Raw genomic sequence first — 18,151 nt, 5'->3', positions numbered from 1 at the left:
GCGAACATGAAATGTTCCAACATGGATTGACCTCAACCATTGATCTAAGAAAGAAGGAAAGATCAGGATGCGCCTTGGAAATTTTGCGGGAATATGAAAAGACGGGTACAGAATTCAAAGCGTCTCATAATTTTCATCTACTCGGAATTCGAAGCGTTTTGGACCGTTCAAATTCTAGAGCATATGTCATTATGACATCAGTTAATGACATTCAGCCCTACCAACCTGGAATACAAAACAACAAAATTTTGCTAGGACCGGGAATAAGGGATGATTAGGAATAAGAGATTGATCGGGAAAACGAATATGACTCTAGCCCGACTATTTAAGGAGGGAGTGATGATACCCCCATAAGATCTCGGGTCATGGATGACCCAGGAAACATCAGTAAGAGCACTGGTAATGGATAACCCGGGACAATGCATAGATAGCTCGGATCGTGGTAAGTTTGTAGAGGGGTCTCATAAATAGCCGGGCAAGTAAGTGCCCGGAACGTCGTCATTTACCCAGGAAACCAGAGGCCCGACCTCTCGAGTAAACTCCCGGGTGATGACTCTCTACCCAGTATACCTTGATAACAGTACTGCACTCGAGTGCTTGAGTAGGTAAGATCTTGTCTCGATAATCGTTTCTGACAAAATCCTACCGATGTGACATGATGGAAAAGGTAGGGCGGCGTGACTGAAAGTCAACATCAAATGTTATAAGTGGTAAGTAGACACTTAAAACAATGCCATCATTACCTTCCTTCCTATAAATAACATGTTTGTTTTACATTAATGACATTGAATCACATATATTCACACATATATTTACACCAGTAGTGATTATTTCTCTTCCAAGCTACACTGGTTATCCCTTTATCTTCACATGCTGACTTAAATATCGGAGTGGCCACGCCGGACACCCCTTCGACGCCCATTCACGAGTTCATCTTCTTGTTTGCAAGACACGATCGCAACCATATTGTACGAAGATATACCTTCGTCACAAGATATATCCCTTGCTCATTTTCTTAAACAAAACTCTTATCAGATCCGGTGGATTGCCTCGATCCAGCTCACCCAATTCACGCGGATCGCATTAGGAGGAAATCGTGGGAAAAAAATGTAGGGACTGGGTAAAATTATCCAAACGGTGAACGAGGGAAGCATCAGCAGAAACACAAAAACAGACACACAACTCAAACACACACAGCTCAAACAAAAAAGTATATGCAAAATTACAGCCTTTTACATTCAAGCATTTTCTAGTTTCCGAGTCGATTTTCATTCCAGTTCAAATTTCCAGCAAAATTATCATATTTTCCATGTTTTGTGAATTCCTTGTGAATTGTAAATACATGATCATGATAGCAAAATATTTATTCAATTTTTTAATTAATTTCATTCGCTTTTATTGTCATACTTTCATAAGATATTAAAAGCAACAATCAAGTTCGAGGTTTATTTTCATTTGATTTATAGAAGATAGTTTTTTTTTTTTTTTTACATACATCTGACATGCCTGTAATCACCAACTTTTATGCAAACAGATACTCCGGTGATATCCATGTTGGGCCAATTTCGTGATCATCTCTATAGCAAGATTTCTAGTCTATCATCCAGGTCAACATCTAAACACGAAACGAAATTTTTACAATGTGTTACTATTCTTAACACATTCAGAACCTCATGTTGGCCCCAACTACAAGAATTCTCTTAATGTCCACCCTCAGGAAAAAATTGTAAGATACCATGAACAGTGGTTCTTCTAATAAATGTCTTTTAAGAATACACGATATATCGTATCGTAATTGTTCAAATATCAGTGTCTATAGTTAGGTCCAACCTTACACACATTCCATATGAACCCTCAGATTTGGAATTAACATAATGTACTGGGAAACCAACAGAATTACCTTGAAAAAGATAACACACAATAAGAAATAGAATAAGCTATATACAAAATAAAAGGATGACATTTCTTATTTGGCCTTGAAGACATTTGATACCTAATAATTACATGATCACCACACAGACCCAATTGCCTAGCTAAAAAATCGAAAAAGAATAACTGCCAACCAATATGGACAATACATCATGAATCCTAAGCGTAGTTTGTGTAACGTCTACAAAACAGGAAAGTAGAAACCGGAAATAACATACTTAAAGACACAGCGGCACATCACGGCTTGAGTTGGAATCTCCAAATGAAACAGTAGCTAATGATTTAGACGCCCACACCTTAGCGTTCTTAGCACCTTCCTGCAAATTGCTATTCTTGCATGGTTTCTTTAGATGATTACATAGATGTTTAACTCCGTCAAAATAAGCCATGGGATTTACCCACAACTTCTTCAACTTATTATGTGCAATGTATATCTTCCAGGTCAAGTGACATCCTTTAAGCATTTGGGAAGCAAAATAGAGCAATCTTAAAATCACAAAAATTGTTGCCAGGGCCAAATAGGTTTCCTGCTGGAGTAGATTTTCAGGAGACTTTGCCCAGGGAAATGGGCAGATTTCCTGGATAAAGTCTTGTTTCCCGTGATACTCAGAGAATCCAATCTCATCCAAGGAAACTCCATTATGTGGTGACATTTTTATGCCTGAAAATCAAAATTATGTGAATTTTATTGTTCATTAAACCAACATAGATTATTTGACGACCACATTCTGCACATCATAGAGTTGAGTTGCCGTTCACATTTCTTCTACAGGGACTCTGTTCCTTTTTCCCCCGTATTTTCTTGCACGTGTTTTCTTTTAAAGTAGTGAGAGCTAGACATATGTTCACTAGGAGGGAATAATACAATCATAAGTGTTAATAAATCAAACAGAATGGACAAATCGACACATAGAATGACTACTACTATAGAAACTCAAATGAAATTAACTGTCGAATTTTTTATTATGTATCAAGGAACAACAGCTAAGAAACCCAACAGATTTTAACTCGTCGTTTTCAAACTAGATCCTGCCTATTCATTAACAATCCAAGTCCTGCATAGATTTTGGCATGATAACAACAAAAACAACAGCAACTGAAATTTTACTGTAACAATTTGGCAAATCTTTGCGTATGCCATAGCATTAATCATACCTGTAACATTTGCATAGAAAGAGACGAGAGACTCCACAGTCCGAGAACCATGATACCGCATGTGCACGGTGGAGTTTACAAGTAACAAAGCAGGGAACCCATGGACTCCATACTTTGCTAAAATGCTGAAAATACACCGGCCCTGTTATTTTTAAGCCAATGTAACATAACATATGAAGTTAAGAACAGAAGTACTAATACCTTGGCCTTACAGCTGCTTCTTCAATTGCTAAATGAGGAATGGAAGGGAAAATGGAGGACAAAACTGAGAAGCTAGGTTTAAAATTTCCAGAGAAAGGACACCAAGATGCATAGAAAAGAAGAGCAGTATAATCTTGATTTTTGTGAACTCTATGCAATGCCTTCTGCAGTACAGCATCATCCCCCTTCACCAAAAAACATTTACAATTTCACAGTAACTCTTCACAAACAAGAAGGCAAACTACATGTTCAGGGACAAGACCAAGACAAGTATACCTAAATTATTTCAATGTAAGTTTTCAATTTTTTCAGTTAATAAACATCTAGAACTCTGCTCAAGTGAAATATGTAATACAAGCTTTGGAACTTATCAGTTTCAAATCTTAATTTATACAAAGATTTCAGAGTTCAAGATTGTTTTTGGTTAATTGTCAGAGTATTCACAGCCAGACAAAAAGAATGTGTACTGTTATGCAGGATAAGTAGGCTGTCTGCATTTATTACTTGGATCGTAATCTTCAGGTACCTTTCTTTATAAGCTACAGGTCCTCTGGTCATTCGTTTTATCAAACCCTAAAACAATGAGGTCTTCAACATATTTGACATTACAAGGTGTTCATCCAAAATTAACTCAACCAAATAACTATAATGCCTTGCAACCTTAAATCCAAATGTCACAAGCACGTGATACGGATATGGTTACAGCCCGAGTCAGGGGGTAATCTTCCAGTGCAGGGTGTTCGTATTTGTGGGATTTTCTACCGCATCGAGCTATGATTTTTGTTTACTGTTTTTGCTTGCTTGTAATGTAACACGGAGTAGAGGCTCGTTATAGAGAACTTCTCGATCTCCACGAAAACATGATATTTTTTTGGAATGAATCTTAATTTCTTTATTTAATTTGATCATGCAAATTAAATACAACCAAACCTAGATAATTATAATTCAAACAATTGAAAGATAAACCAAAAAATCTAAATCCTAATCTGCAGAACTGAGGATCAGATTATCCTCTTATTCAAAAAAAAAACCCTAAGATAAGGATAAGCTTCTGTTCATGGATGAGAGAACTTTATGCTAAGGTGTTGTGTGATGCTTCCCGTGTGTGCCATGCTTGTATACAATGCCCTTTGGGCCTGGGCTTGCATGTGTTGGGTCATGGTTCGAAGTGTTCATGACAGAACTCTCTCCTGGAGAACCGTGATCATCCGCGAGCACGAACGAAGGCATTGAGTCAATTGTTGATAAATCGGGAAGTTCTGTCTCATAAGTTGCACTGATCTTGAAGGGCTTCAAGCATTTAACATGGAACACCGGGTGTATCCTGGCGGAAGCAGTTAGGTCTATCTTGTTAGCCACCTGGCAAATGCGTTCCACAACACCAAAAGGGCCATAATAGCGAGGCGAAAGCTTCTTTTTGCTGCGGCTGTGCACACTGACTTGATGGTGTGAATAGATGCGCACAAGAACCTGGTCGCCCACTTGGAACTGTACATCGTGATGGGCTGAGTCGTATTGGGCCTTCATGCGAGCTTTGGAGGACAACAAGCGTTCCAGGAGCATGAGTGAGAACTGATCTCGACAAATTAGTGTATGGTCGACGTTATCAAGCTTGGAAGTCCCTGCACAGTAAGTAAGAAGGCGAGGTGGAGGGCGACCATAAACCACTTCAAAAGGTGTTACCCATAGGGAAGATTGAAAGCCCGTGTTGTAACAAAACTCGGCCCGAGAGAGCCATTGTAGCCATTTGCTTGGGAAGTCCCCCGAAAAACAACATAGATACATCTCAATAATACGGGATCATTGCTTCGGATTGGCCATCCGATTGTGGATCATAAGCGGATGCGAAACAGAGACAAGTACCACTTAACTTGAAGAGTTCTGTCCAAAAAAAAATTAGTGAACGTAACATCCCGATCACTCACAATGGACTCCAGAAGGCCATGCAGCTTAAAAATATTGTAGAAGAATATGCGAGCAACCTGAATGGCCATGTATGGGTGCGACAGGGCGATGAAGTGGGAGTATTTAGAGAAGTGGTCGACGATGGTGAGGATAACATTTTTTCATTGTGAAGAGGGAAGGCCCTCAATAAAGTTCATGGATATGTCGGCCCGAACGTGATGAGGAACGAGCAGAAGCTGCAATAAACCAGCAGGTTTCAAATGATCGATTTTGCTGGGTTGACAGACGGTGTAGGCAGTCACATAAGCACGATTTGGTCCCTCATACCAGGCCAATAAAAATCACGAGCAATACGATGGAAGGTCTTTTGATAGGCCTCGTGTCACGAGTCATGGAAGAAGGCAATTATAGTGGAAGCGAGGCTGGAATTTGAAGGAATAAATAGATTTTGTTATACCACAAGGGATCATCCACATAGTCCCATGGGCCAAGGATTTTGCCTGCCAGGATCTTTTGAATAGTGGTCGCCATGTCCTTGATAATGGCAGCCTTAATTTCGGAATCCCATGTAAGCCGTGGGATAGATATGGCGGATACCGAGAGCAATCTGTCTTCATCACGACGAGAAAGGGCATCGGCCACTATGTTGGATTTACCCGCCTTGTATTACACCGTAAAGTCATAACCCAGCAATTTACAGATCCGTTGTTGCTCCGTGGCTAGTCATTCCCACCTTCATAGCATAGGCAGGAGAATACCCATATCGGACAGGAGGTACAATTCTGTTGGAGAATTTCTTAAGCTTATTAGCATGGAGACGTAGTGATACGTTGTTCCAATAAAAAATTTTGAGGCTATAATGGTCCGTGCTGATCACGAATGAGTTGCCCCAGAAGTAAGCGTACCAGTGCCTTACTGCCTTCACCAATCACCAACCCCATCAGTTCCTTTCCATAAGCAGGTAGTTTTCTATAAGCATTTGGGCCTCAATTATAGGAACTGGAAATTTATCCTTAATCGTCTTCAAATTCAAAGCACGATAATCGACGTAGAAGTGCCAAGAACCATCCAAATTTTTAACCAGTAGGACGGGTGATGAGAAAGGCGAAGTGCTACAACGAATGTATTTTCTGGCTAGCATCTTTGCGCATTGTCTTTCGATCTCGTCCTTCTGAGCATGTGGGTAGCGGTAGGTATGCACCACTACTGGACCGGTTCCTTGTGTCAAGATGATTTTGTGACTATCTTTTCGCACCAGGGGTAGACCCGTGTGTTCCGAAAAAAGGGCTCGAACTCCAATAATTGTTCGAATGTAGTTGCTCCCATATTTTGTGGTAACGTGGTCGAATAATTGGGCGAGCCAGATTCGGCTACACCTTGCAATGTTACTCGAGTTCTTTCGTGCCAGAACTGCATAAACATGTTCAGGAAATCCCAAGTGATAGGCCCCAACGTACATAGCCAATTAACCCCCAACACTGCACTAAAACTTCCTAGTGGAATGAGAAAGAAGTCCACAGAGAATTTTGCCTTTCCAATTGTAATCGAACCTGTGTACAGATGCCAGAGCATTGTAATTGCTTCTCGTTGGGTACTGTGATTCGGACTATCGGGATCTCTCAGAACAGGGAGGTGAAGTGATTGAGCTACTGTGTGATGGATGAAGCAATGGGTGCCGCCCGAGTCGATTAATACCTTCAGCGGAAGATCATGAATGAATCCTTTTATCTGCATGGTTTGCGCACCTCTTGTACCTGAGATGGCATGAATAGATACCTTTGTATTCTCCTCCTCGGTTTCCTTTTGTATTTCTTCCACGACTTCCTCAATCCCTTCCAACAAAAATAATTTTTTGCAGCGATGGCCCTAAGTGTAGACTTCGTCATAATTATAGCAAACTCCCTTCACTCGCCAAGCTTCTATCATTGTCTGACTCAGTTGCTTAACAATCAGAGTGCGCTGGGGTGTGTAACGCTGCGGTTGAATCTGGACGCCTGCACGTCGCTCATACAATCATGCCAAATTCATCGCACATGTAAGATCATCGGGTTTTTGTATGGCCACGTCAATGGCAATATGCTCATGTAGCCCACTGAGGAAAATATTGATCTGTTTTGTGCGTATCAAGGCCCCTGCACGGGCCAATAGTTCTGAAAACGGTACTGATACGCTGCCACTGTCCCTATCTGTAGAAGCTTCACCAAATCGCTCAGTTGGTAGTCAGCGGGTGAGGCCCGAATCTCAGATGGCAGTGATCTTTAAATTCTTCCCAAGTCAAGTCAGGTTTATCCTGTTCTAGTTGCAAGAACCACAATTGGCCTTCGCCCTCAAGATGGAACGAAACCAGCCCCACGTTTTAACTCTCGAGCGTGTGCTGATGGTGAAAGAAGTGTTTGCAGCTGTTGAGGCATCCCAACGGATCATAATTCCCATCAAATACAGGAAAATCTAACTTAGAAATTTTGGGCACAAAGCGTTTTCCCTTCTCCTCCTCGCATCGGTTGTCCTTGTGATGTGATTCCGATGATTCTTCCCGGATGTTCTCCCCTTCCTGGTCACTTATCGACTCAGGCCTTGTGTTCGTTACCTGTTGCGAAAGCTCCTCAAATTTTGCGGCCAAAGTGTTGTGTCGTCGTTCCACTGTCACCTCGTGTTCCTTGTACATTTTTAGGATGGCCTCAAGTTGCTCTTGGATGGTATGAATATCGCCCACAGCCCTTGTCTCTGATACCAGTTTGTCACAAGTACGTGATACGGATCTGGTTACGGGACGAGTTACGGGGTGTTTGTGTTTGTGGGATTTTCTACCGTGCAATATTGTAAATGGCGGGACACGGTGGCGGAGCAGTCGGTGACAGCCTACCGCAGAGTGTTTGTGTTTTTCTACCGTCACCCTGTCGAGCTATGATTTTTGTTTATTGTTTTTGCTTGTTTGTAATGTAACACAGAGTAGAACTCGTTAGAGAGAACCTCTCGATCTCCACGAATATGTGATATTTTTTTGGAATGAATCTTAATTGCTTTATTCAATCTAATCATGCCAATTAAATACAACCAAACCTAGATAACCATAATTCAAACAATTGAAAGATAAACCAACAAATCCAAATCCTAATATGCTGAATAGAAGATCAGATTATCCTCTTATTCAAAAATAACAACCCTAAGAGATATGGATGGATGAGAGAACTTTCTGCTAAGGTGTTGTGTGATGCTTCCCGTGTGATCCACGCTTGTATACAATATCCTTTGGGCTCAGGCTTGCATGTGTTGGATCATGGTTCGAAGTGTCCATGACACCGAAGCTAGAAAACTTTATAAGACCAACTAACCGAGTAAATTACAAGACTGTATTTGTAACTATTTTACAATTAGACGCATTGTTCTTGCTTTTCTTCAATTTCTATATAGCATTAACAGCCAAAATTAATTAAAAAATTTACACGTAATTAAATGACAGGTTAAAAGTTACAACTGAAAAACCAGATACAAAACATTGTTGCTACCATCACAAATTACAATTAAATATTGAACTCATTTTATGCATGACAAGAAAGGGACATTGGTTTTCAAATGTCAGCCTCACAAAAAAAACGTTAGATCATGCAATGATGTAAGAGTTAACAGTGTTGTCAATACATTCATTGAGATGATTTTTTAACACATAGGTCTTTGGCACTAGGCTATTATGTCATTCAGGAAGCCCACCTAGCATTTCATAACAATTCAACTGCAAAAGGTATCATACTCCAACATGTTATGATACATGTCTAGTAAAAACTGTCTTAGAAATGACTTAAAAAGTATTGCAAACTATTAAAATTTGTGATAAATAATAATGATAATTTATTTTGTCACGGTCACCATTATTGAAAAGTACATCTTTCATTAGATGGAACAAGAGAACAGCTTCTTATGTAAACAAAAAAGAAGTTATCTACCTATGCCCATGCATGAATTATCTTTAGCAGGAGAAATTTAGACATTACTGATATATTGCTTAATCAAATGAAGAAATAATATAAGCTTATCAGGATGGTTAATAGTAGAAAGCTAAGGAAGTGTGAAGCACTTGAAATACTACTGCTAAAGGTGATGGAGTTGCGCTTTATCCCCAAATGAACAAAATTAGAAGATAAAAATAGCCCTAAGTGTGTCAGTGTGTCGTAGCAGTCTAAAGTTAACAATTTGCAACCTATTTGATGACGAACTTCCAGAAAAAACCTCTACCAACTCTAAACAAACCAGTAATTGATACTTTGTGCCATTAAAACGTGTTCACTTGCCCAACAATTAGCTTACTTTTACAATCGCGAAGCATTTTGATAATTTGGGCATTTGGATTATTCATCAAAACGCAATATCAAATGTCATAAATCATTCATCTAGTTCAGAAACGACTGAATCAAACACACTATTAATCCATACCTCAACTTCAGAGGCCTCGTTGAACCAGTGTGATACCAAAAACAGCATTAAAGTTCATTAACATGAAATTCAACTTTCTAGACATATTATTTGAGTTTAACTGGCCATATTATTTGACAAGCAACTCAAACTACCAAAAGCATGAGCTAAAAACTTAAAACCTAATTTCTCAACAAGCTTTTACAAGTTCCCAAAATCGTAACCACGCTTAAAGGAGGAAATAAAATCGAAAATTTATTTTAAATTAAAATATATATTGAAGAATAGCCAATCCAAAAACATAATCCAAATTAAATCGAGTGATCAGTACCTCAATTACGTTGGTAGAGTTAGGAAAACGTGATCCCTCGAAGCAGAAGATACAATTGTTAGAATCCGTCATGAAATCCTCCAAGGAATTCAACGGACAGGCCGGAGGCAATGGAACCCTAATGGAATCGGCGCACGATAACCTCCCCATGAGAAGCAAAAGTTTCAAAGCAACGAAATACATTCTCCAGCACACCGCCATTGTTGGGTAATTGACGCAACGAGGATTCTTATCAGCTCAGATGAATTGATACGGACGGCGGTGGAGATGGGCGGTGGGCTCGGAATACCGAACCTATATATGTTTGTGTACTGCTTACTTTTGCTTCTATGGTTCCCGGCCACTTGGAGTCCCCCGGCTCCTACATTACTTTAGAATTAGATGCCTATATAAATATTTTTTTTTTATTTTTTGTTTTTTTTTAAATTTTAGTTTGGGATAAAAATATTGAGAAATATATATATCTATATTATTTTATAATTGTTGAGAGGCTTATAAAAACGATTGGTGCGAAGACACCATCTTTTCTTTCAATTTTATTTTTTTCCTTCACGATTACTTTTCTTAATATTTAATTCATTTATTCAAGTCTCAAAGAAACTGACTCAAGTTTTCCTTCCTCCTACTCAATCCACAGTTTCTTCCCCAAATTTCCACCATGTTGAGACACTGAAACATTCTATACGCCCCGAGCTCAGGCCCACACCTGCGTATTTGCACAATAGGCCCATATAGTAGCTTTTGTATTCGTCCTCATTTTACGAAAATGATTAACTCAAGTAGATATAGAAGTCCATTGTAAGCCCATTATAAACTCATTTTATATTTTTAATTTTTAAGATGTGAACAAGGGGTGTTACAATCACCCCTCATTCAGAACACGACGTCCTCGTCGCGGCTTGACCCCTTGATCCACCGGCGCCGAGAATCTAGAGGTGGCTCCTACAGGTACAAGAGGTGGCTCCCGTCATGTAGCACTTTGCCCCGCAGGTTCAAGAGGCTCCCATACACATAGCACTTTGCTCCACATAACACTTATTTCTCGATATCCCTTTTTACCCTCTTCTTCAATACCAAAAAACCTTTCTTTTTTCTACCTTAATATTATTACATTTTTTTATTGAAATTAATTTTAATAGAAAAATAGATTTTTTGTCATACACAACAATATATACGAACACACTAATTATAACATTCATATCAAATTATTACAAATGTCCAATATTCATTCTATAAATTGATTAAACAATATTTCAAATATCTAATATTATGTTACATGCGGTTAGGATCGGGAAAGAGTTTAGAGGTGGTGAACAAAATATTTAAAAATATTTATTTTTAAAATTTGTTTTCAATCGTTTTTAGGTGGTTGAAAGTTTTTCTTGAACAGTTAGAAATATGAACCACTTGAAAAGTGCGGAAAACAATTCACAATTTCTAATTATAGTTTCAACTGGTTGGCTGACTTGTTAACAAGAAACGGTTCGAAATGTAAGTGCTCACGAAAAGTAAAGACACGGGATTTTTATGGATGTTCGGAGATAAAAATCCTACGTCACCCCTTCTTCCTCTTTAGGAAAGATTCCACTAAAAGACTTTGGTTTTACAAACTTATTGCAACAGTGATAAGCACAAATTATATAGCGTTTTAGGAACTTTATTTGTCTTATTTGTGCTTATCTGGCGTTTTTATTCTGAGTTTTGCGCTTAATTCGTTTTATTATTACTATTTGCAGCTTTGACTAAAAGATGATAAAAGCCAGCAAAAGGAAAAGAAAGTCAAGCTTCGCAAAGCCATGTCAGAAATATCCGGAAAAATATGAAAATAGCACAAAGACCCTCTCCAGACCCTTACAGGGACCCCGTGTGAGGGTCCATGTCTTAGAAGCCCGAAGAAGACAAATACAGTGCCTACACGGACCCCTTGCCGGACCTATATCCGGGGTCCGTGTCATCTATCCTCCGAGAATGAGAAATCCAGTGTCTACACGAACCCCGAGATGGACCTCTACACGGGGTCCGTGTCCAGTGGTTTCCGGAATGAATTTTGGACAGAGTCTACACGGACCCCTTCCCTGATGCATGCATGGGGTCCGTGCCCTTGAGATCAGACTCAGATTTGGCGAAGATTTTGTAGAAATTTTGGAGAGATATAAAAAGAGAAAACCTAGACCATGATCTGGACTTTTGGCAACGTTTTTGATACTGAAAAATTTGCAGAGAAGACGGCAACGGCTTGAGAGAAAAAAAAGAGAAAATCGCGCTTCACACACAAGATTCGCGCACCATCGCTGAGATTTTCTCCTCTCTTTTTTTCTTATTCTTAATCATGAATTCGAATATTAGATTTTCTTCTAGTTTTGAATTTATGGAGTAGTTTTTCTTGTGATCGGAACGACGATAGGGACAAACTTTTGATCTTGTTCATTTGTTGGATTATTTGATTTATGAATTACTCTTATGTTATTGATTAATGTTTGTGTAATTTTCATGCTTTTAATTTGGTCAATTATTTGATGTCTGTTGTTCGATCTTGACGCGAAAGAGAATAAGTCGAATTTAGCTTCAAAAATATTAATCAACACACGGTTAACCTAGAAATAGTATTCGATTTCAAGGTGCGATTTTAGGCGACAGCTGTGATTTCATCGTTGGATAATGCGGTTTTGTTTAATTAAATTCAATTAAAAAATTAATTGGACTGTTAAATGATAATAGGATTATAAACTCTAGAAATAGATTTATTGTTAAATTAGAGAATTCGTGACATCAATAATCTGTAGTTAAATAATTCCAATGCGTGACAATAATCAAAGTTTGGACCGTTGTGCATTCCCGGTCATTTTGTTGAATTTGATAATTTCCCAAGTTTCATCATGTTCTGCAGATTCGATTTTAGTTATTAATTTAGCATAATTTGATTTAATTTAACTATTTTAAATTATCACCAAATCAATTGTTATTGTTTGCCTAGACTAAATCGAATAATTTAAATCTTAGTACTTAAATAATAGTCTCTGTGGGATCGATACTTGGACTTGTCGTCCATTTACTATAATTTGACCTAGTCCGCTTGCTAAATTTATTCCCAACCGAAATAGTCAGTCAAGTTTTTGACGCCGTAGCCAGGGACTATTTGTTTAATATTAGGATAAATTATTTATTTGAGTTTAGGCATTTATTCTTAGTTCTTATTTTATTTTAAAATTTTTAGTATTTTAATTAATTTTGTTTCAAATTTTTACACTCTTTAGGAGCTTGAATTGTGCACTTGAATTTTGATTGCAGGAGTCTAGCTCGTGTTATATGAGCCGTGCTCAAGGCTTCGAAAATCTAGTGCCACTTGATCTAGAGATTGAAAGCACTCTCCGCCGCATCCGTAGAGCTCGGAGGAACAACAACGTGGCTCTTGAATTCGAATCTGAAGAGGAATCTGAAATAGAACTTAAACCAGAATATAAGGACATGGCCGGAGAAGAGGATGAGCGTACTTTAATGGAGCTTCATAGACCAGCGTTTGGAGGTTATGGCTCTAGTATTGTCCGCCCTACAATTCAAGCATATACATTCGAACTGAAGCCACTCATCATTCAGATGATTCAACTCCAAGTCAAATTTGGAGGATCACCTTCTGAAGATCCCAATGCACATCTGGAGAATTTTCTATCGATCTGTGATACAATCAAGTGCAATGGGGTGAGTAGTGATGCCATTCGTCTCAGACTATTCCCATTCTCCTACAGGGAGAGGCTATGGAATGGCTTCGAGACCTTCCAGCTGGTTCTATTACTACATGGGATGGATTAGTCGAGGTCTTCATGCACATGGATTTTCCCCCAACTAAGATTACACAATTGCGGAATGATATCACATCATTCAGACAGAGAGATGGGGAGTCATTGAATTCAGCATGGGCAAGGTTTAAGAAGATGTTGAGAATGTGCCCGAGACATGGTTTTTTGATAGACCAGCAGGTTGAGACATTCTACTATGGGGTGGATCCATCTGTGAGATCTATGTTTGATGCAGCAGCAAACGGTAGCTTATACAGGAAAACGCCAACCGCAGTGTTTGAAATCATATCTAATATGGCAGAGAGCAATGTAGGCTGGCAAGACAACAGAAGGGAAAAGAAAGTCGGATTCCTTGAGATGGATGCTTTGATAGCAATCACAGCAAAGCTTGACGGCTTGACACATCAGATGGCACAGTTACAAGCACATAAATCAATACCAGTCAAGTCAGTAAATCAAATTCAAGGAAATTATGAGACAGTTTGTGGATCATCTAGCGATATGCAATTCATGCCAGATATGTCTTGCGAGGGAATACAGTGTTTTGGAGGGGACTCAGTGAACTATGTGGGAAACCAAGGTCGGCAACAATATAACCCATACAGTTTCTCATATAACCCTGGGTGGAGGAATCATCCGAATTTTGGGTGGAGGCAATCAGAAAATTCTGTTGAGCAACCACATTTCAATCCTCCACAACATCCTACACAACAAAAACCTCATCAGCAACCACCTAAACCTCCGCAAGGTACTGGACCTTCTATGCCACCCGGTTTCAAGCCACAAGATAGCAAGTCGAATCTTGAGGATATGTTAGCCAAGTACATAGCTGGGAATGAGATGAGATGGCAAAATCATGATGCCATGATGCAAAGGGTAGAGACTCAACTAGGGCAGTTAGCGACATAAATGGCTACACGAGCTCCGGGTTCACTACCTAGTGACACGGAAAAGAATCCGAAGGGTGTCAATGCAGTCACGGTGATATCTCCCATCAAGCAAGAGGTAGTTGATGTTGAGGAAAATGTGAAAGAAAAGGGGTCATCCAAGCAAAGGCCCGAGGACGCAAAGGAGAAAGGTAAGTCTCTAAACTCGACCCCCACTATTGATATTAATTCACTCCCGTTTCCCCAAAGAGCAAAGAAACTGCAACTGGATACTCAATTTTCAAAATTTCTTGAGATTTTCAAAAAGCTGCACATAAATATCCCATTTCCAAAGGCTTTAGCTCAAATGCCCTCCTATGCTAAATATCTTAAGGATATTTTATCGAACAAGAGGAAATTAGTGGACTTTGAGACGGTTAAGCTTTCGGAGGAATGTTCTGCAATCTTACAAAATAAACTACCTCCGAAGCTTAAGGATCCAGGTAGCTTCTCTATTCCTTGTACCATTGGAAGTTCATTTACCATGGTATGCCGATTTTGTTAATTATCTATCCAGTAAGTTCATTCCTCCCCACTTTACTTATCAGCAAAAGAAAAAAATTTCTCAGATTTGAAATATTATTTTTGGGAGGATCCTTATTTGTTTAGAATATGTGCAGATGGTATAGTCCGTAGATGTATTCCCCATGAAGAGATAAGTGAAATTTTGTTTCATTATCATGCTGGTCCGGCTGGAGGCCATTTTGGGGCAATTAGAACTGTGTCAAAAGTCCTCCAGTCTTGTTTTTATTGGCCTACTCTGTTTAAGAATGCGCATGAATATGTTACGAAATGCCCAAATTGTCAGCGCTCAGGTAATATCTCTAAGAGACAAGAATTGCCTCTCAATAATATTTTGGTGTGTGATATATTTGATGTATGGGGTATAGATTTCATGGGTCCGTTCCCAATCTCTTTCGGGAACAAATATATTTTGGTGGTTGTAGATTACGTGTCTAAATGGGTGGAGGCACTTGCATGTAAAACTAATGATTCTAGGGTTGTCGTTCAATTTCTCAAGAAAAATATTTTCTCACATTTTGGCACACCTAGAGCCATTATTAGCGATGGAGGTACTCATTTTTGTAATCGTCAATTTGACAGTCTGTTGGCTAAGTATGGGGTCCGACATAAGGTGGCCACACCTTATCACCCTCAAACTAGTGGCCAAGTCGAGGTATCAAACAGAGAACTTTAAGCGCATTCTTTAGAAGACTGTTGTAAAGGGCCTAGGACTCCTTTCTTGAAATTTGCGGAAAATTAAAAATTTTCTTTTTAAAAGAACTTAAATGGCCTCATTCATAAAATCACTGGGGAATCAAGTTCAATATTTAAAATAATAGCAGCGGAAGAAAATAAAGTTTTGCCAACAATAACAATTTTAAAATTATCCAACGACTGATAAAAATTGTTTGGGGAATAAAATAACAACTGCTGCACTGAGGTCCTCGGGTGCCACTACTGCCGACCCAAGCTGGCTCACTGGTCCCCGCCCTCGGCCCTGGCCTCATCAGTACCTACAACAATCAAGTCTAGTGAGCCTAAAGACTCAGCATGCATATATCGCAGGTAACGAGTAAAAATCTGAATTTAAAATATGCATGAGTTAACATATCCTGTCCTGAGGCATACTGAAAATAATCTGTACTGAGCAATTATAATACGTGCATAACTGAACTGATAATCACGGTAAAAATATCTGCTCCTTGGAGCCTGTACTGAAATAACTGATAAAATTTTCTGTTGAGATTATGTTTTACGCCTGTGGCCACTGCACTAAGCTGAACTGATCGGTAACTGGCTACCGGGGAGGCTGAAACTGAACTGAGCTGGCCGGTCACTGGCGACCGGGTGGTACCATACTGAACTGATCGGTCACTGACGACCGTATAAAATAACACTCCCACATAGTGAATGAACCACAAGCCATATCGCATAAATCTCAAGAATAATCATTTTCTATTTAATGCACGTAAAATAATTAACTGGCGTAATGAAAATTCCTGTAATTTTACCAACTGGATTGGATTGGATCGTTCCCAGGCTCGCTGCAACCTAACTGTGCCATGAAAAATATGCAATAGCTTAAACATGACCAACTATGCAATTTACGTTCAAAAGATGCGACTATGACGCCTAATGACTTCGCATTTAATCATGACTCCGAGCCAACTTGAACCGACACTGAACCGACATATAGTCATGATTAAAATACGCTGAAAAATCATAAAATAATGCTCCTAAAATGATAGGGTCGAAATCTAGGTGAAATGGAGGCCAAAACACGAAACGCTCTTTCGAGAGTCAATTTGGCACATTGCACCGTAAATTCTCGTACGACCTCAAAAATGATCCAAATGACAAACGGTCAAAAACATGACCTTCCTAACTCAATGAGGCACTGTCCAGTCCAAGGCCATGGGCTAAAAGCCAACCAAGAACTCAAACGAGCCTCTGAACCGACACAGCAACTTGCTGTAATTTCCAGCAGCTGCGCAACTACAAGACTTGCGTTGGTTTCGAGACTATCGGCCATTAGGGGAGTGAACCACCGACCAAAGACTCTTACCAACATCCCAAGGAATGATTTGAACCATGGCTAAGGGCCCTAGGCCAGCCACAATCCGCATCACACCATAACTCAACCGAAGGGTCCAACCGAGAGCAACGTGCATGCGTGTGTAGTGTTTATGCTATGATCGATGTCTTGTGTCGTTCCAATGGCCATTTGATTGACCATGGCACGATCTAGACATCTAGGAGCATGATATGAACCGTGGCTAAGGGCCATAGGCCAACCAAGATCCACACCAAGCAAACACAAACCGAAACCAAAAGCTGTCCAACCGAAGTAGCCGAAGGGGTATAGGGGCTGTTGTGATGTTTTTATTAAAAACCGATGAACCATGGACCAAGCCACCAAAAGGGCAACTTAGTCACGTCTTAGACTTGCTAGGGAAGTGATCCAACCATGGCTATAGGCCCTTGGGGCAGCCAAGATCAGATCCTTCCTCCATGACAAGAAACTGAATTTTTTCGAACAACATTTCTGCACCTATGGGGAGGTTGCTGTCATTCTGAATTTCCAGCAAGCATGGGGCTGGTTTGAATGGACCAACATGGTCCTAATGCATCCTAATACATGTATATAAGCCGCCTTGGGAGCCTGGAGTCGATCCAATACCTGAAACTCACAAAACAAAAGAAACCGTGAAGCTTGCCAAGGAATTCGAAAATTCTGCATGTGTGGTTTCAAAATGTTTTGACATGGATCTCGATTTTTACTTGAATAAACATGATCATGTACTGAAAAATAAATGATAATATGACTTGATTGAGGTTTGAAAGAAATCTAGACATGCCTGGTTTCGTTTCGAAAGAAAACGAACGAAACAACGACGACGCGGCACGGAGGAGGTGGAGCGCTTCTCTTTTCTACCTTACCTTGCTCTCGATTTTTCTCTCTTCTTTTTGGCTAGGTACCTCACGATTTTTCTACTGAA

At 39.6% G+C, this 18,151-nt stretch overlaps 1 protein-coding gene across 1 annotated transcript; it reads right to left on the bottom strand.

Annotated features, from left to right (window-relative positions):
* Nucleotides 1-1,942: 1,942 nt before the first annotated feature.
* On the bottom strand, nucleotides 1,943-10,285 carry LOC142520473 (5'-adenylylsulfate reductase-like 4). The gene is made up of 4 exons (XM_075623455.1): nucleotides 9,929-10,285; nucleotides 3,286-3,470; nucleotides 3,085-3,209; nucleotides 1,943-2,590 (listed from the first exon to the last, which is right to left on the bottom strand). Exons 1-4 carry the CDS (start codon nucleotides 10,127-10,129, stop codon nucleotides 2,148-2,150), a joined length of 954 nt encoding a protein of 317 aa, XP_075479570.1. The 5' UTR covers nucleotides 10,130-10,285; the 3' UTR covers nucleotides 1,943-2,147.
* Between the last annotated feature and the right edge of the window lie 7,866 nt (nucleotides 10,286-18,151).

Source organism: Primulina tabacum, chromosome 12 (assembly GCF_025594145.1).
Source record: "Primulina tabacum isolate GXHZ01 chromosome 12, ASM2559414v2, whole genome shotgun sequence".
Lineage (NCBI taxonomy): Eukaryota > Viridiplantae > Streptophyta > Magnoliopsida > Lamiales > Gesneriaceae > Primulina > Primulina tabacum.
The sequence above is the reverse complement of the archived record's forward strand: the minus strand, read 5'-3'. Positions and strand labels throughout refer to the sequence as shown.